The 20,724-nt window shown below is 40.9% G+C and overlaps 1 protein-coding gene across 4 annotated transcripts in view; it reads right to left on the bottom strand.

Annotated features, from left to right (window-relative positions):
• Positions 1-20,724, bottom strand: part of SMC5 (structural maintenance of chromosomes 5) — a 344,009-nt gene that overhangs the window by 245,683 nt on the left and 77,602 nt on the right. For all 4 annotated transcript variants that reach the window (XM_073543725.1, XM_073543726.1, XM_073543723.1 and 1 more), the window contains 3 exons: positions 5,913-6,074; positions 4,747-4,818; positions 4,391-4,646 (listed from right to left, as the gene is read on the bottom strand). In XM_073543725.1, coding sequence (XP_073399826.1) covers positions 4,391-4,646; positions 4,747-4,818; positions 5,913-6,074 — 490 coding nt within the window. The remainder of the gene's footprint in view (positions 1-4,390; positions 4,647-4,746; positions 4,819-5,912; positions 6,075-20,724) is intronic.

Genomic DNA, 20,724 nt, shown 5'->3' with positions numbered 1-20,724 from the left:
AAAAAACGCAAACGCATGCAAAAACGCATGTAAAACGCAAGCAACGCTGCGTTTTTGACGCATCAGCGTGCGCATGACGTTAAAAAAACGCGCGTTTGTTTTGCGTTTTTCTTTGCGTTTTTTATGCGCACGATGCGCTGCGCAAAAAGACGCTAATGTGAAACTAGCCTTATGGAGATGCTCAGTATCTGCAGAGTAAATTACCCATAGGATTAGATTAGATGCGGTAAAACCAAATTATCTTACTAGTCACATGCGTAGTAAGTGCAGGAACGCAGCTTACTACGTTACCGCTAATTGTCTGCGGGATGCTGATCTTAACTTGAATTTTTCAATAAATAGCCTTTTTTTATCAGCTGGATTTTTCCTTTTTCTATAAAAGCGCCAAAACATAATATGACATAAATGAGGTATCGCTGTAATCGTACTGACCCGAAGAATAAAATCGCTTTATCAATTTTACCACACGCGGAACGGTGTTAACGCACACCCCAAAAGAAATTCATGAAATGCTGGTTTTTGTTCATTCTGTCTCCTAAAAATCGGAATAAAAAGCGATCAAAAAATGTCATGTGACCGAAAATGGTACCAATAAAAACTTCAACTCGTCCTGCAAAAAATAAGACCTCACATGACTCGGTGGGTCAAAATATGGAAAAATTATAGCTCTCAAAATGTGTTGATGCAAAAACTATTTTTAGAATAAAAAGCGTCTTTTAGCGTATGACAGCTGTCAAACATAAAAAACCGCCATAAATAGTAAATCAAACCCCCCCTTTATCACCCCCTTAGTTAGGGAAAAATAAAAAAAATTTAAAAAATGTATTTATTTCCATTTTCCCATTAGGGTTAGGGTTCAGCCTAGGGTTAGGGTTGGAGTTAGAATTGGGTGGTTTCCTGTTGTGAGTTCATTTTCCCCTTCACCGTCGATGTCTGATGAACTCCCTCTTCTGGTGAAGGAAGGTAGTGAGGCTGATTACCAAACACCTGATCTGGTAGATGATGACTGGGTAACAGGAAATTCTGACTGGATATAAGGCAGCCGACGACCTTCTGAGTCGCTGGTGATTTCTCTGCTGGATTCTTGGAGACCAGTCTGATTCCTGCTTCCCAAAGATAAGTTTTTGCTCTGCTAGTGAACTTAGTTTTGTTTACCTTGTTTTTTTGAGTTCAGCCATCCCCGGACGGGGGTGTGCTGAGTTCCATTTTTGTCTCTGATCAGTTTGTCTCTTTGCTCTGTCTTCAGAATTTACCTGAGTGCTGATATAGTCTTTTTGAAGTCCTAAAGACTTCAGGGCCTGTTTTTCCTATCAGACGGTTGGGACATTTTTTGGTAGGGTTTTTTACGGATTGCAGACAGCAGCTTTTCTATCCTGTCCTTTTTAGTTAGCTTGGGCCCCATCGTTTGCTCAACCTATCTTTCTATCTGTGTTAGTTTTTTCATCTTGCTTCACAGTCATTATATGTTGGGGGCTGCCTATTGCTTTGGGGTCTGCTCTGGGGCAGTTTAGATTTCCCCTTTCTTTCTTTAGGCCTATTTAGTTCTCCGGCTGTGATCGAGGGGTCTAGGGCATCGTAGGAACCCCCCACGGCTACTGTTAGTTGTTGTGGATAGGATCAGGGGTCTGCAATCCGATAGCTACCAACCTCTCCGGTTTTCTGGACTTAGCTTGTATTTTTGTTTTTTCCTCCTTTGGTTACTCATTCATAACAGTTTCCACTGTTTAGGCACATCAGGTGCTGTCCAAACGCAACATGGCGTCTGATCTCAATTCCAACCAATTCTGCGTTGAAAAAGTCAAACGGTGCTTCTTCCCTTACAAGCTCTGCCATGTGTCCAAACAGTGGTTTACCCCCAAATATGGGGTATCAGCATACTCAGGACAAATTGAACAACTTTTGGGGTCCAATTTCTCCTGTTACCCTTGGAAAAATAAAAAAAATTTGGGGACAAAAAGATCATGTTTGTGTAAAAAATATGTTTTTCTTTTCACGCTCGGGCGTTATAAACTTCTGTGAAGCCCTTGGGGGTTCAAAGTGCTCATCACACATCTAGATAAGTTCCTTGAGGGGGGGGGGTCTAATTTCCAAAATGGTGACATTTGTGGGGGGTTCGACATCAGGAGCTTTCCAAAACGCGACATGACATCCAATCTCAATTCCAGCCACAAAAGTCAAATGGCACTGCTTCCCTTCCAAGCTCTGCCATGCACCGAAATAGTCGTTTACCCCCACATATGGGGTATCCGCACACTCAGGACAAATTGCACAATAACTTTTGGGGTCCTGTTTCCCTTGGGAAAATAAAAATTGGGGGTGAAAAGATCATTTTTGTGGAAAAAATATGATTTTTTAATTGTACGGCTGTACGTTATAAACTTCTGTGAAGCCCTTGGGGGTTCAAAGTTCTCACCACATATCTAGATAAGTTCCTCGGGGAGGGGGGGGGGGGTCGGTCTAGTTTCCAAAATGCGGTCACTTGTGGGGAGTTTCCACTGTTTAGGCACATCAGGGGCTATCCAAACGTGACATGGCGTCCGATCTGAATTCCAGCCAATTTTGCAGTGAAAAAGTCAAACGGCGCTCCTTCCCTTCTGAGCTCTGGCTAACCCTCAGGTAACACTACATGAAGGTCAATGGACACAGGTGGCTGAAATGAAGGAGTTGCTTCATCACCCATTTACAGTGGCTACAAAGTTACAAGCTGAGGATTTACCTCCTGGCATTTTTATAAAGGAGTGGAAGAACTTGATTTTTTGCCTGTCCCAAAGAGATATAATCGCAGACGGCATTGCTGCTTCAATGAAACGGAGAGACACTGATGTTAGAAAATAAAATAGTTCTGGCAGCTGTTTATGTGGACCCGAGTCATCAAATATTGCTGGATGGTCAACAGCTTACTAAAGGAAAAGAAGCTCTGATTGAGGTAGCAGTTAGGAGGACTGGGATACAGGACGGTCAAGAGCAAGAGGACTCTGGTCCTGCCAGTGCTGCTGCTGCCATTTCTTCATCCTCATCAGATAAGGAGTTTGATTTCCAAAAGTATTTGGACGACATGGAACATATAAAGCGTTGCCGCAAGGAAAAAGATTCCATTCCCATAGAAAACAGACTGACCATATTTCAGCAACATTTTTCACTCGCTGTCAAAGAAGTAGAAGAGTTCAATGGTTCATCAAAACTGACTGTGCATGAGGCAATTCCTCTACACCCTGAAATTGTTAGAGATGTTGATGCCCATGTGGTTACTGCTTTGCCATCAACCTAAGTTAGTGTAGAGAGGATGTTCTCTAGCCCAAAAATAATTAGGTCAGATTTGAGGTCATCTATGAAGGAGGATCTGATGGAGGCGATACCATTTCTCAGAACAAATTTATAGACTGCACAAATATTATTCAGTATGTTTTTGTTGAAAACCGTTTTTTCCCCCCACTTACTGCATAGTGTATAATAAATTGTAAATAAGCATAAGTTTTTTTGTTCTAAAGCTGTATTCCAATAAATATATTTTATGTTCTATCTAAATGGCTTGATAACTATCATAATAATGGTTAAAAGCCTGATGCTACCATTTTACTACAGTAAATTTATCACTTAAAACTTAAACATTGTATGAGGGAGTCGGAGTTGGTGTCATGGAAATTGAGGAGTCGGAGGCGGAGTCGGAGGTGTGGCTTACCGACTCCACAGCCCTGCTTTAAAAGAGAACCTGTCAGCAAAACTGTGCACAGTAACCTAGAGACAATAAGTAGGTATTCATAATGCAGACTGCTGTAGCTGCTATTGGTTTTCAGCTGTGATCTGACAGCTGCTACTGCACAGAAGAAAAACAAAAAATTCCTCTGCCAAGATGGTGCTGCCTACGCAGTAGTAACTCAGAGATAGCCGAGAGCTGCTACTACACAGGCGCAGACCACTCCATCTTGGGGGAGGAATTATTTTTTCTTCTAAAATAAGATGGCACCTCTGGTGCATGCGCAGTAGCAGCTATCGGATCACAGCTGAACACCGATAGCAGCTACTGTGCAGGTGCTTCGGGCGCCATTTTCAAATTGATTTTTATTTTCCCCTCTAGGTGATTAACCTGAATAAAACGTATTATTGGCATACATAGTGCAAACTGTCAGCAGTCTGCATTATGAATGAATAACTAATCAGAGCACCACATACACCAACTCCAGCCTTGGGGCACTAGAATCTCATTAACACAAAACTGAAAATAAAGATTAAAGAACAACCATAAGACGGATTTCATCAACCAAGGTATCATTTTAATAAGTATAACAGCGCCAACCTGTAGCTTACTGTGCACAATACTGCTGACAAGTTCCCTTTAATTATTCTTGCCATTTTTAACCATAAAGATACAATGAACAAAACATGTAACTACCTCTTTTTTCTCCCTCCAAGTTTTGTCTTTCCATTCGAGCATCACTCATGTCACTTTCCACAGACAACTTCTCATCCTGGATATTACGCAACTCTCTCGCAATAAAATCGATTTCTGGTTGCAGACTGTCCTGGTTAGCCATAGAATTCAGCTCATTTTGCCAGTCCTCAATCATCTTACGAATGTTAAAAATCCTCTTCTGCCTGTCGTTTTCTTCATCTTTTCTCATTCTTAATTTTTGTTGAATGTCTTCTATCTGATTTATTTACAGAGATTTTGAAAAAGGTTACATTCAGGATTTAGGACAATAAAGTGACAATCAGATTGGACACAAATGTAGATATGGGAATACAGACCTCTTTTTCTTTCATTTCCACAAGTTCCTGCTTCTGTTTGCATTTCTTTGAGGTTTCCCGAATGTCATTCATCTGGAAGTCATAAAAGAAAATCAGTAAACCTGCTAAATAGGATATTCTGAATAGTTGTGCACAACCACTGTTGAAGTGAATGGACCTAGGTGATGTTGCTCACTCAGCTGCACCCTGCTGGGTCTCCCCACAATACACTATGATTAATGGGGAACCAATGAGCTGATCATACATTACATTACATAAATGGCAGGAAAACTGGCTACTAGAGGAGCACTCTCCCTTATTACATGTATTCCCAGAGGTGTTGTTTCAGGCAGAAAACCTTGTTACATATGATAGGCCTTTATAGGCAGATCAGTGGGTCTTTGTTAGTCCTCCGGCTACCAAAGCAACTTTACATAAAAGTAAGCATACTGATGGGCTGTAAAAACGTATTAGATCCTTAGGAGATGGGGTACATGGACGCAATGTTTTTAAGGTGTGCAAACCCGCCAAGTTTTTCAAAAGGAAGATGTATTTTTCTGTCATTACTTGGTCATTTCCTGAGTGCCAGTGGATTTTTTTTTTGTTTTGTTTTTTCAGCATTTTCACATTGTGCTTGAGGCATCTATGTTACTGGTTTCCCAATAAAGAAACAGCTAGGGGCTTTTAAAACAAAAACTCTGGCAAAACATTACAACAAAGAACAAAAAAAAAAAAAAACACCCGGCGTCTTTATAGCATTCCCAGTGACTTGTATTGTAAAGGCAGAGAACTCTTGAAGAATATTCTTTTAACCATGGAGTGTGTTTGGAAACCGAAAGTGGTTAAAAGTCGCTCTAATACTGAACGGCAAGTCGCTCATACATAGGTAATACATATGTTCGCACGTTTACTTAACACATACTCATGTCGGGTGCACGCACCCTTAATCTGACAAGTTTGAAGTTGTCAACAGCTACAGAAGTGTGTCTGATATAGGTTACTACTGACAGAGGCTGCTGAGGTTACCGGCATACCATCCATGGCCATACCATCAAAATGCCAGAAAAATACTCCCTCTTAACACTGAACTATTAAGCACAGGGAAAGGGGCTTAATTCATCATTCATAAAAGTTTTAGAGTAACAACTTTTTTTTTCATTTTTATATATTTTCTTTAAAATTCTCACTTTCTCTTTCATTCTGCCATCAATTTGCTTATGTTGCTTGTCATACTTTTGAAGTTTTTGATTAAGTGGTGCTTGTGATTCTTGTTTGTCCTTTAGTTCTTCCTTCACTTGGTCACGTATTTCCTTTACTTTCTCATATTCCTGTCGCACATGTTCATACTCCTGGCAAAGAAGTAAAAAAAAAAAAAATAGAAAAAAAAAGGATTAACAAACGTGTTTTGTGTTACATCTATCATAGTAATAGAAAAATAGGGATTTTTTTTGCAGTGGGGGTGGGGTGGAGTGGTGTTGACTGTAAAAAATGCAACTCGAGTTTTGGGTTGTTTTCTTCTCTTAAAACATACAGATAAAGTAAAGTAACATATTGATAGAACTAATTTATATGGATGTGGCAATTCCATAATGTTTATTTATTTTTAACCCCTTCTCGACATGCGTTCCCACAAACCACAGTATATGTACGGTGCCGCGATCACGCAGCGATTGGGTGTCAGCTCTAGCACCGATCAAGACATATAACCCCTCTGATGCCACTGTCAGTAGTGACAGAGACATCAAGGAGAATTGCACAGGGAGTGAGCTCTCTGTCTGCTCCCATCAGCACAATGCGATAGCTGAGAGGTCCTGCAGGGAAGGTGGCTTGTGAGCGCCTGCTAAGAGCAGGAGCTGACAAGCCTCCTGCCCTGTCTGTCAGACGCTGCTTTATCGTATCAGTATCAGATCAGAGAATTGTCACTATACAATGATGTCCCTTCCTGCGACAATGTAAAAAAGTTTAAAAAAGTTATTAGAAAGTGTAAAAATATTTAAAAATCCCCAAATAAAGAAAACCAGGGAACGGTATTAAAAAACAAAACAAAAAACTTTTTGCAATAAAAAGCGTCGCTTAGTGTGTCACAGTAGCCAAACATAAAAAACAGATAATCTGTTATCAATGTAATCGCACCAACCCAAAGAATAACGTTGTCTAATCACTTAAACTGCAAGAGGAACAATGTAAAAAATAAATAAAACAATTCTTCACCTGCTGTTGATCTGCTCATTCTGCCTCCTAAAGATAGCAGTAAGGCTTGGCTCACATTTATCCTGCAGAGTGTGCAGGATTTACCCCAGGGTTTCCATGTAAATCTCTGAAATACGTCATTCAGACAGAAGGCTGGAAGATTCCCTAAGAGGCTGATGGAGGCACTGTGGACGCCGTAGGAAATGTGATTCTGTGGTGTCAGGCTTTTTAGGCGAGCATAAAAGCGTGGTCGACCACAGTTTTGTGCACTTCTGAAAAGGACAACGTTGAACAGAGGCCAGAGTCATTCTGCTGCCTCATTATAGTGAAAGGACCCCTTGAGGGTTTCAATTGTCAAGTTACTCGGAGATTTAGATGGAAACCCCAAAGTAAGTGCTCAGCAAAGAGCACCGGATAAATGTGATCCTAAATGTTATGTAAAATGTGCCCAATAAAAGCTCAAATCCACCAAAAAAAGCAAGAACCCACTCAGGTCCGTCATCTGTTAACGGAAATATAGTTACCACTACTGGTAGCACAAAGTCTCTGGAAAAGCGCAATGGCTCCTCACCCCTCAACTGAAATTTAGCAAATTCTGAATTCTCAAATCCAAATGCTACCTCTCTCTTCTGGGCCCCAGTGTTTTTCTAAACCACATTTAGGGCCCACATGTTTGGCATTTCTGTAGTGATGAGAGCCAGCCTAATTTACGGGTGCTTGTCTCCAGAAGCATGAGCTGTAGATAATGTACTGATCACTACAACGTATTGGTCACTACAATGGCAGCTTGCAATTTTCACTCAGCAAAATCCACTACTGCTTGTTTCTGGAAAACACCCATGGAGGGTCACTATACCTGTAGATAAATTCCCAATGGGGTATAATTTCCATAATGAGGTCAAGTTAGGTTTCTAGGACTTAGGGGCTCTGTATATGGAGTCTGCAAACTATTCTAGGAAAATCTGCAATCCAGGAGGCAAATAGCGCTCCATTCATCCAGAGTCTCTCCAATGTGGTTAAGCCGTACTGTACAGCCAATCTATTCTATTAATTCTAAACACTGTTTTTCGGTGATTACTTTGTATCTCCGTTCATACTGCACCCACACACAAATGATACACCATTTGAAAGGTAAACTTGCCCCCTTCAGCAAGAAAATAGCCAAACAAAGCACACATCCACGATTTGATCACAAAATACAATTTAAACATTAATTTTCATAAATCTGCAGTAAGGAAAAATGACCTGCAGGTGGCACCACACTACCCCAAAGCACACTACCACAAAGCTGCTTACCGACATCACAAACAAATCCAAACATTTGCCTTGGGGGCTTTCCAAACTGCTTGCCCAGCCTATTTCAGCCAAATTGGAGGATTGCACACTTCATTGCAGGTGAGTCACATATGCAAACACATTTGTAAACATGCACTGCCTATTGAACTGCACACTTGCTCCGTTCATACTCCACCCACACAAACAAATGATACACCATTTGAAAGGTCAAATAACCTGCAGGTGGCAGAACACTACCCCAAAGCACACTACCACAAAGCTGCTTACAGACATCACAAACAAGTCTAAACATTTGCCTTGGGGTCTTTCCAGCTTGCCCAAGAGCTTGCCCAGCCTATTTCAGGCACACTGGAGGATTGCACACTTCACTGCAGGTGAGTCACATATACAAACACATTTGTAAACATGCACTGCTTTTTCGGTGATTACTTCGCCCCAAACACACAAATGGTGAGTCACATATGCAAACACATTCGTACACATGCACTGCTTTTTCGGTGATTACTTCGCCCCACACACACAAATGATACACCATTTAAAAGGTAAACTTGCCCCCTTCAGCAAGAAAAGAGCCAAACAAACCACACATTCATGATTTTATAACTAAATACAGTTTAAACATTCATTTTCATAAACCTGCAGAAAGAAACAATGACCTGCAGGTGGCAACTCAAACGGAAGACATTTTTTGGCCTCTACTTATCAAGCCAATTTATTGTATTACCAATCTACATATATAAATACCTGTCTGTGTTCATCATCTCATGAAATACATTTACATTTGACCAGCTTGCTTTTTCTCAAATTGCCTGCGCCCCTGACGACCAATGTGCGAAAATTTTGCACGGGCCAAACTAGTTATAGGGTATTTCAACATTCAACAGAAATAGTGGGACAAATTTTGGTGACATTTTTACCCATTTCCCAGTATGAAAAAGTAAAATTAAAAGTAAAATTTGGGGCTAACACAATCTTGGTGGTAAAAATGTAATTATTTTTTCTTCACTGCCCAATGGCATAAAATTCTGTGAAACACCTGTGGTGTCACAATGATCACTGCAACCCTAGATGAATTCATTGAGGTGTAATTTGTAAAATGAGGTCACATACGGGGTGGTTCTGCTGTTGTGGCACCTCAGGGACTCGGCATCCTCAAACCAGTGCAGCAAAATCTGCACTGTAATATGGCACTACTTCCCTTCTGAGCTTTGCCTCAAAAGTAGTTTTTGACCACATGTGGGGTATCTGAGCTCAGGAAAAATTGCACAACAAATTTTGGGGTCCATTTTCTCCTGTTACCTTTCTGAAAATACAAAATTTAGGGCCAAAAAATATTTTTGTGGGGAAAATGTGATTTTTTTTTTATTTTCACAGCTTAACGTTATATACTTCTGTGAAGCACACGGGGTTTTCAAGGTGCTCCCTACACATCTAGTTCCCTCAGAAGTCTAGTTTCCACAGTGGTGTCAGTTGTGTGGGATTTCAACTGTTTAGGCACATCAGGGCTCTACAAACACAACATGGCATTCGCTAATTACGCCAACATATTTTACATTCAAAAAGTCAAATGGCGCTCATTCCTTTCAGAGCCGTGCCATGTGCCCAAACAGTGGTTTTCCCTCACATATGGAGTATCGTCATGCTCAGTAGAAATAGCACAAAAAATTGTAGTCCAATTTCTTCTGTTACCCTTTTGAAAGTAAAACAAAATTGCATCTAAAGGAAAAAATTTTGAGAAAAAAAGTTAAATGTTTATTTTTTCTTTCCATATTCCATTAATTCATGTGAACCACCTGAAGGGTTAATAAACTTCTTGAATGTTGTTTTGAGCACGTTGAGGGGTTAAGTTTTAAGAATGGTGTCACTTTTGAGTTTTTTCTGTCATATAGGCCCCTCAAAGTCACTTCAAATGTGAGGTGGTCCCTAAAAAATGGTTCTGTAAATTTTGTTGTAGAAATGAGAAATCACTGGTCAATTTTTAACCCTTATAACTTCCTAACCAAAAAAAGTTTAATAAATTGTGTTGATTAAAAGTAGATTTGGAAAATGTTGTTTATTAACTATTTTGTGTGACATGACTCTCTGATTCAATGGAATTTGGAAGGAAAGAATAAACATTTAACTTTTTTCTCCAAAATTTTCCTTTAGACCCAATTTTCTTTACTTTCACGAGGATAACAGAGAAAATGGACCATGCAATTTGTTGATCAATTTCTCTTGAACACACCGATACCCCATATGTGGGAGAAAACGACAGTTTGGGCAAACGGCAGGGGTCGGAGGAGAAGCAGCGCCATTTGAATTTTTTAATGTAAAATTTGCTGGAACAATTAGAGGATGCAATGCTGCATTTGGAGAGCGCCCCTGATGTGCCATACAGTGGAAACCCCCAAACATGTGACACCATTTTGGAAACTAGATGGCTCTGGAAACTTATCGTGATATGTGGTGACCACCTTGAACCCCCAGGTGTTTCATACAAGTTTATAACATTCATTATAACATTTTTACAAAAATCTTTTTAAACCCAAATTTTTCAAGAGGGTAACAGGAGAAAATGTCCCCCAAAATTTAATGTGCAATTTCTCCTGAGTACACAGATACCCCGTATGTGGTCAAAATCTACTTTTGAGGCACATTGAAAAGCTCAGAAGAGAAGTGCCATATTGGAGATCAGATTTTGCTTCACTGGTTTGATGATGCCAAGTCACATTGGTAGAGCCCCTGAGGTGGCAGAGGAGCAGAACTCCCCATAATTCACCCCATTTTACAAGCTACACATCTTAATGAATTCATCTAGGGGTGCAGTGATCATATTAACACCACGGGTGGGTCACAGAATTTTATACCATTGGGCAATGAAGAAAAAAAATTACATTTTTACCACCAAGAGTGTGTGTTAGCCACAGATTTCACATTTTCATACTGGGAAACGGATAAAAATGGCACGAAATTTTGTTCCACAATTTCTGCTTTATGTGGAAATACCCCATATTTGGCTGTACAGCACTGCTTAGCCATACGGACAGGCTGGGGAGGGACAGAGCGCTATTTGCCTCCTGGACCTCAGATTTTCCTAGGATAGTTTGCGGACTCCATATGCAGAGCCCCTAAGTGCTACAGGAGCAGAATCCCCCATCAAGTGACCCAATTTTGGAAATTATACCTCTTTGGGAATTTATCTACAGGTGTAGTGATGATTTTCACTCCATGGGTGTTTTCCAGTAACAAGCAGTAGTGGATGTTGCTTAGTAAAAATTGTTAAATTTGCTATTGTAGTGCCCATACATTGTAGTGCCTAGTATGTTGTAGTTACCAGTACATTATGCCCAGCTCATGCTTCTGGAGAGACACACCCGTAAATTAGGCAGGCTCTCATCGCTACAGAAATGCCAAATATGTGGACGCTAAATGTGGTTTAGGCACAATGGGTCTCAGAAGAGACATTTGAATTTGGGAGTGTAGAATTCACTGGATTTCTTTTGGGGGCAAGGAGCCACTTTGAAATTCCAAAGCCTTTGTACTACCAGTATTCGTGGAAGCCCCCTCTATTTTGCTTTGAGTAGTCCCGATGAGAGCACAGATGGAAGTCACTCCCTCTGCGATGCTGCTTGGTGATGCTGTCACTATTGACAGTGGTATCACGGGTTAAATAACTGGATGTTGCTACAGGGTATCAGATTTCATACAGACCCGACAACCGCACCTGATCACAGCAATGCTCAGCATGAGACAGCGTGCGATCGTGACGCCGTATACACGACCGTTCAAAAGTTTAGGGTCACTTAGAAATTTCCTTATTTTTGAAAAAAAAGCACAGTTTTTTTCCAATGAAGCTAACATTAAATGATTCAAATATACACTCTATAAATTGTTAATGTGGTAAATGACTATTCTAGCTACAAACATCTGGTTTGTAATGCGATATCTTCATAGGTGTATAGAGGCCCACAACTATCACGCCAGTGTTCTTATTGTCCTTATGTTTGCTAACTGTGTAAGAAGGCTAATGGATGGTTAGAATACCCTTATGCAAGTATGTTAGCACAGCTGAAAACAGTTTGGCTGATTAGAGAAGCTATAAACCAGACCTTCCTTTGAGCTAGTTGAGAATCTGGAGCATTACATTTGTTGATACCATTAAACTCTCAAAATGGCCAGAATATAAAGAACTTTCATGTGAAACTCGACAGTCTATGCTTGTTCTTAGAAATGAAGGCTATGCCATGGGAGAAATTGCCAAGAAACGGAATATTTCTTACAACGGTGTGTACTACTCCCTTCAGGGGAGAGCACAATCAGGCTCTAACCAGAGTAGAAAGAGAAGTGGGAGACCCCGCTGCACAACTGAGCAACAAGACAAGTAAGTACATTAGAGTCTGTAGTGTGAGAAATCGACGCCTCACAGGTCCTCAACTGGCAGCTTCATTAAATAGTACACGCAAAACGCATGTCAACGTCTATAGTGAAGATGCGGCTCCGGGATGCTGGCCTTCAGGGCAGAGTGGCAAAGAAAAAGTCATGTCCGAGACTGTCTAATAAAAGGAAAAGATTTGTACAAGGTAAAAGGGATTTTGAATAAGGAAGGGTCCATTTTGCAACTCCATGCCATACCCTGTGGACAGCGCTTGATTGGAGCCAATGTCATCATACAACAGGACAAGGACCCAAAGCACACCTCCCAATTATGCAAGAACTATTTAGGGAAGAAGCAGGCAGCTGGTATTCTATCTGTAATGGAGTTGTGGGAGCAGCTTGACCGTATGGTACGCAAAAAGTGCCCATTCAAGCCAAACCAACTTGTGGGAGGGGCTTCTGGAAGCATGGGATGAAATTTCTCCAGATTACCTCAGCAAACTAACTGCTAGAATGCTAAAGGTCTGCATTGCTGTAATTGCTGCAAAGGGAGCATTCTTTGACGAAAGCAAAGTTTGAAGGAGAAAATTATTATTTCAAATAAAAATCTTTTTTTCTCACCTTGTCAATGTCTGGACTAGATTTTAAATTCATTTGGAATCTCATTTGACTAATAAAAGTATGAATTTTCATGGAAAACACAAAATTGTCTGGGTGACCCCTAACTTTTGAACGGTAGTGTATATACTACTCTTTCCAGAAACGCAGTTCACACGAGAATATATACGGTGCATGATGTAAAACGGGTAAAAACTTTTTTTTTTTTTTTTTTTAAGTCCTTATCTTCTGATCAATGCTCTATATACTGTATTATAACAGTGGATATGGTTGGGCATCATAAGGATAATATGACACGACAGGCAGGGTGGTCTTTAGCAGGCCCTCGACTACCATAGCAATCCATCCCCCCCCCCCCCACACACACCATCGCATCACGGGGTGGGTGGGGCATTTAACAGCAGCATTTACGGTGTTAACAGTACCGATTGTAGCCTAGCTAAGCTCCAATCGCTGCTGTCAGGCAGAAACTAGCTGTGTAAGACAACAGACATATCCTAAACATAATGCAGGCTCAGGTACTAAGCAACTTCCTTACATAGGCAGCAGATATTGGATGAATCAGTAGGTCCCATGTCAAAAAATTGCTTTATTTGAATGAGGTGCTTCTAGTCCACAGCAGTTTCCAGGCATCCAAGATAACAACTTCCACCATTTCTTATTTTTCCCACCTCGGCGCATGCATGTAGCAAACATGATGGATGATCTACGCATGCTGCAAAGATGCTATAAACTATTTAAAGCCTTGTATGAATGTCATAACTGGTGATGTGTTCTCCACCAGAATAGGTGGACTGAAAGAGGATGTGCATCATGTCATTAGAAGAACATGTTAGTCCCTGACTCATGCGACGACAGCAGTAATAAAATAATCTTTATCTTTGGTGAACTTTTGTGGGAGATTTTTTTGTGCGGTCCAATCATAGAATCGAAGAGTTGGAAGGGACCTCCTGGGCCATCTGGTCCAACCCCCTGCTCAAAGCAGGATTCGCTAAATCATCCCAGTCAGATGTCTGTCCAGCCTCTGTTTGAAGACTTCCATTGAAGGAGAACTCACCACCTCTCGTGGCAGCTTGTTCCACTCATTGATCACTCTAACTGTCAAAAAGTTTTTTCTAATATCTAATCTGTGTCTCCTCCCATTCAGTTTCATCCCATTGCTTCTAGTCTTTCCTTGTGCAAATGAGAATAAAGTTGATCCTTCTACAATGTGACAGCCCTTTAGATATTTGTAGACAGCTATTAAGTCTCCTCTCAATCTTCTCTTTTGCAAGCTAAACATGAAGCATTTCCACTGAAGTTGGATAAGCCTGTAATTTGATTTTTCACTTTGATTTTGAGTATCATCCCAAATCCAGACCTCCATGTTATGTTTTATTGTTCTGAACACATTCCACTAAGTAATGAATAAAAATCTGCAACTGGAATATTTCATTCAGACATATCTAGGATGTGGTATTTTAGTGTTCCCTTTATTTTTTTGAGCAGTGTATTTTATTAATTCAATTAAAATGTACACACACATATATATATATATATATATATATATATATATATATATATATAGATAGATAGATACATACAAAACTGATGCCTCATGTGTGAAGGACCACACAGCATTAAAAAAAACAATTTGATATTAACCAGGTAGCCATAAAATGATCTAATCCTTATAGCAGGTCAAAGCAGCCATTAATATATCTGCAAATAACTCATATAAAGTGCAAGTGGCAGAGGTAATTAAATTCTGCTCAAATGAAAGCCAAGTGGCTGCAGTCTTTTTATTTGTAAACTGAATAGAGCGATAAATATTAAGGATGGACACCGTTCTAGAGCCTATGAAAATGCAGATCTCAGTACATATCTGGGCTGCAGAATTATGACAATAAGTAATTTACTTTCTGTCACTAGTTTGCACGGTTTTCTAGATATTCTGAACAGAACGTCCAAGGGGGGGTGTTATGGCATTGAAATGAGAACTAGTCGTAACCTCCTACTCTACTCCAAACCTGCCCTCTATAGCAACAACTCCACCCTCCATAGCTACAGGGCCTCCCCGTCCACATGAAGAAGCCCTCATCACACAGTAACAAATCCTCCCCCTCTAGCAGCCTCACTGCAGAGAGCAGACCACCCAGCTGCTCCTCCCCCAGTGAACAGTGATCTATGGAAAGTGAAACTAGTGAGGAGGGAAAATCGTCCTGTATTCTGGGCCACTCCATGATTACAATACATAACTCATTATCAGTAATTCCTTCCCTCACTGTCCCAGGCTGCTGGCAGCAGTGAGAACAGACTGTGTGATGGCCAGTGATGGGGGTCTGCAGCTTCTAATTTGCACAGGGGATGGCAGTCACTGATGTAATCTGTTGTGTGACAAAGCCTCTGCTGTGTGAATGAGACAGCTCTGTGTCACTGATGTCTTCACACAGCAGATTTGGTGCAGTGTATGTGTGAGCACTGTGTCTCTAATGACACAAACACTGATGGGAGCAGCCTGTCCCAGAATACAGGACGATGTGTGTCTAGGGGAGGAGCAGCTGCTCTCTGCAGTGAGGCTGCTAGAGGGGGAGGATTTGTTACTGTGTGATGAGGGCTTCCTCATGTGGACGGGGAGGGCCTGTAGCTATGGAGGGTGGGGTTGTTGCTATAGAGGGCATGTTTGGAGTAGAGTAGGAGGTTACAACCAGTTCTCATTCCAATGCCAGAACACACACCCCCTTGGATGTTCTGTTCAGAATATCTAGAAAACCGTGCAAACTAGTGACAGAAAGTAAATTACTTATTGTCATAATTCTGCAGTCCAGATATGTACTGAGATTATGTGAAAAGCCCGGACAACCCCTTTAAGAGTTATGAATATTCACCTCTCTCCACTCCCATACACTCCCTTAATGAGCGGGGACACGTGATCGCCAGGCTGCAGGAGCTGCTGGCACCGGAACAAGATGTTGCGAGGGCAAGTGGGGAAGGTTTGTAGGATGTTTTTTCGTTTTTTTTATGCTTTTCTCATGGGGGGCCACGCATAGAAGGATAGGGATGAGGAGCCATGCATGCAAGGATGGGGATAAGGAGCCATGCAGACAAGGATGGGGATAAGGAGCCATGCAGACAAGGATGGGGATAAGGAGCCATACAGACAAGGATGGGGATAAGGAGCCATACAGACAAGGATGGGAATAAGGAGCCATGCAGACACGGATAGGGAATAAGGAGTCATGAACACAAGGATGGGTTTTAGGAACAATGCATACCCAGCTTATACTTGAGTCAATAAGTTTTCCCAGTTTTTCATGGCAAAATTAGGTGCCAAGGCTTATACTCGGGTTGGCTTATATACGAGTATATACGGTACTTGAACAGGAGCCAAAACAGTGAAAATAGACTCAAAATGGGAAATTGCTGACTGCAGCACTTTCTGGTACAGACAACAAAAACTATAAAGGGATCCTTACATCTATGCTCACCAAATACAAGTGCTTCTCACTAAATTAGAATATCATAAAAACATTAATTTATTTAAATTCTTCAATACAAAAAGTGAAACTCATTATGTAGAGTCAATACAATCAAAGTGATCTATTTCAAGTGTTCATTTCTGTTAATGCTGATGATTATTGCTTACAGACAATGAAAACACAAACGTCATTATCTCCGTAAATTAGAACAATTAACAAAAAACACCTACAAAGGCTTCCTAAGCATTTAAAAAGGTCCCGTAGTCTGTTTCAGTAGGATCCACAATCATGGGGAAGACTGCTGACTTGACAGATGTCCAGAAAGCAGTCATTGACACACTCCACAAGGAGGGTAAGCCACAAAAGGTCATTGCTAAAGAAGCGGGCTCTTCACAGAGTGCTGTATCCAAGCATATTAATGGAAAGTTGAATGGTCAGAAAAAGTGTTGTAAAAAAGGTGCACAAGCAACCGAGATCACCACAGCTTTGAAAGGACTGTTAAGAAAAGGCAATTCAAAAATTTCAGGGAAATTCACAAGGAGTGGACTGCTGCTGGAGTCATTGCTTCAAGAGCCACCACACACAGACATATCCAGGACATGGGCTACAAGTGTTGCATTCCTTGTGTCAAGCCACTCATGACCAATTAGACAATGCCAGAAACGGGTTACCTGGGCCAAGGAGAAAAAGAACTGGACTGTTGCGCAGTGGTCCAAGGAGTAGTTTTCAGATGAAAGTAAATTTTGCATTTCATTTGGAAATCAAGGTTCCAGAGTCTGGAGGAAGAGTGGAGAGGCACACAATCCAAGATGCTTAAGGTCTAGTGTGAAGTTTCCACAATCCGTGTTGGTTTGGGGAGCCATGTCATTTGCTGGTGTAGGCCCACCGTGTTTTATCAAGACCAAAGTCAGCATAGCTGTCTACCAAGAAATTTTAGAGCACTTCATGCTTCCCTCTGCCAACAAGCTTTAGTAGATGGAAATTTCATTCTTCAGCAGGACTTGGCACCTGTCCACACTGCCAAAAATACCAATACCTGGTTTAAAAACAACAATATCACTGTGCTTGATTGGCCAGCAAACTTGCTTTACCTTAACCCCATAGAGAATCTATGGGGTACTGTCAAAAGGAAGATGAGACACACCAGACCCAACGATGCAGACGAGCTGAAGGTTGCTATCAAAGCAACCTGGGCTTTCATAACACCTCAGCAGTGCACAGGCTGATCGCCGCCATGCCGCATTGATGCAATAATTGATGCAAAAGGAGCCCAGACCAAGTATTGAGTGCATTTACTGAACATACAATTCAGTAGGTCGACGTTTTGGTTTTTAACCCTTTCTCGCCAGAGCCTGTTTTTGCTTTCACGACCGGGCCAATTTTTTCAATTATGACCAGTGTCATTTTATCAGGTAATAACTCTAGAACGCTTCAACGAATCCCGGTGATTCGGAGAATGTTTCTTTTAACATATTTTCCTTTATGACAGTTGTAAAGTTTCTTTGATATGACTTGAGTTTGTTTAAAAAAAAAAAAAAAATATGGAAATATGGCAAAAATTTTGCAATTTTGAAACTTTTTATGCCCTTAAATCAGTCATATTGCCAAAATAGTTAATAGATAACATTTCACATATGTCTACTTTACATCAACACAATTTTTTAAACTTTTTTTTGTTAGGAAGTTATAAGGGTTAAAAGTTGACCAGCGATTTCTCATTTTTCCAACCAAAACTACAAAAGCATTTTTTTTTAGGGACCATCACATTTGAAGTGAGTTTGGGGGGGTCAATATAACAGAAAATACCCAAAAGTGACACCATTCTAAAACCTGCACCCCTCAAGGTGCTCAAAACCACATTCAAGAAGTTAATTAACCCTTTACGTGCTTCACAGGAACTGAAGCAATGTAGAAGGAAAAAACAAACATAACTTTTTTTCACATTTTACTTCAGAACCAAATTTTTTTTTTTTTATTTTCATGAGTGTAAAAAGAGAAAACGAACCACAAAATTTGTGCAATTTCTCCTGAATACGCCGATACCCCATATGTGGTGGTAAACCACTGTTCTGGTGCACAGCAGAGCTTGGAAGGGAAAGAGTGCCGTTTGACTTTTTCAATTGGCTGGAATTGAGATCAGACGCCATGTCGCATTTGGAGAGCCCCTGATGTGCCTAAACAGTGGAAACCCCCCACAAGTGACACCATTTTGGAAACTAGACCAACCAAGGAACTTATCTAGATGTGTGGTGAGCACTTTGAACCTCCAAGTGTTTCACTTAAGTTTATAATGTAGAGCCATGAAAATAAAAAATCATAATTTTTCCACAAACATGATCTTATATTTATTTTCACACGGGTGACAGGAGAAATTGGACCCCAAAAGTTGTTGTCCAATCTGTCCTGAGTATGCTGGTACCCCATATGTGGGAGAAAACTACAGTTTGGGCACACGTTGGGGCTCGGAATGGATGACGTTTTGGAATGCAGACTTTGATGGAATGGTCAGCGGGCATCATGTCGCGTTTGCAGAGCCACTGATGTGCCTAAACAGTAGAAATCTCCCATCAATTGACCCCATTTTGGAAACTAGACCACGCAAGGAACTCATCTAGATGTGTGGTGAACCCTTTGCAAGTGCTTCACAGAAGTTTAGAACGTAGAGCCATGAAATCAAAAGATCATTTTTTCCCACAAAAATAAACTTTTCGCCCTCAAATTTTTATTTTCCCAAGAGTAACAGGAGAAATTAGACCCCCAAAGTTGTTGTGCAATTTGCACCGAGTACGCCGATACCCCATATGTGGTGGTAAACCACTGTTTCGGCGCACGGCAGAGCTCGGAAGACGTGCCATTTGACTTTTTCAACGCAGAATTAGCTGGAATTGAGATTGGACGTCATGTTGCATTTGGAGAGCCCCTGATGTGCCTAAACAGTGGAAACCCCGCCCATTCTAATTCCAACCCTAACATCAACATACCACTAAACCCTAATCTCAAGCATAAACCTAACCACAACCCTAACCCAAACACACCCCTAATCATAACTCTAACCACAAAAATAACCCTAAGGCTGGTTTAACACTTAACGCATTTTTTTTGTTGTTCGTATTGTCGCATTTTTTATGGTGTACCGCAATAATGGGCCGCAAAAAATGTTTGCGGATCGCTGTTTTTTTTCCCCAAACTTCAACTTGTTTTTGCGGCCCCACTGAGTTACAATGGGGGCCGTGCCCGTACGCCGTGAAAAAGACTGAGCAAACTCTATCTTTTTTCATGGCTGCAAAAATGGCCCGTATGGCACTCTGCGCACCCTGTAATTTTTGCGGGCCGATTTTGTGGCCCCATAGAAATTCATTGGGCCGCAAAATCGGCCCTCAAAAATACGGCAACTGTAAAACCAGCCTAACCCCAATCCTAATCCCAACTTTAGCCTCAGCCCTAACTATAGCACTAACCTTAACTATAGCACTAACCCTAACCTGCCTTATTTGTTTTTTTTTACTTTATAACAAGATCACTGACTGGCACAGCTATTGCTAGCAGCACGTGTCAGCACTTCTCCTCTAATCTCTCACTGAAAGGAGATCAGAGGAGAAAGAGCGTTATTATGAGGCAGATCGCCCGGGAAAGTCTGATGATACAACAAACTTTCCCAGTGATTTGTCTCATTGGCTGGTGTGACGCTGACGTCATCAGGACCTGAACCAATCATATCTCGATAATGTCAGGGGTCACAGGAAGCATTGTGCGCCGGAATCCCCTCATTATAAGATACGTGGGGGTCCCGATCAGCACAAAACCGCCAACCGTAGAGAAACATCGGCGCTGCACAAAGCCCTACTAGAGCCGACGTATATCTACCGTTGGCGATCATAAAGAGATTAAAATCATTTTTCAAGCTGGTGTTATAAAGTATTCTAATATACTGAGATAATGACTTTTGGGTTTTCACTGGCTGTAAGCCATAATCATCAACATTAACAGAAATAAACACTTGAAATAGATCACTATATAATAACTATATAATATACGGGTTCCACTTTTTGTATAGAAGAACTGAAATAAATTAACTTTTTGA

The sequence above is a fragment of the Dendrobates tinctorius genome, unplaced genomic scaffold (genome assembly GCF_039654945.1).
Source record: "Dendrobates tinctorius isolate UK_male_01 unplaced genomic scaffold, ASM3965494v1 ptg000134l, whole genome shotgun sequence".
Lineage (NCBI taxonomy): Eukaryota > Metazoa > Chordata > Amphibia > Anura > Dendrobatidae > Dendrobates > Dendrobates tinctorius.
The sequence above is the reverse complement of the archived record's forward strand: the minus strand, read 5'-3'. Positions and strand labels throughout refer to the sequence as shown.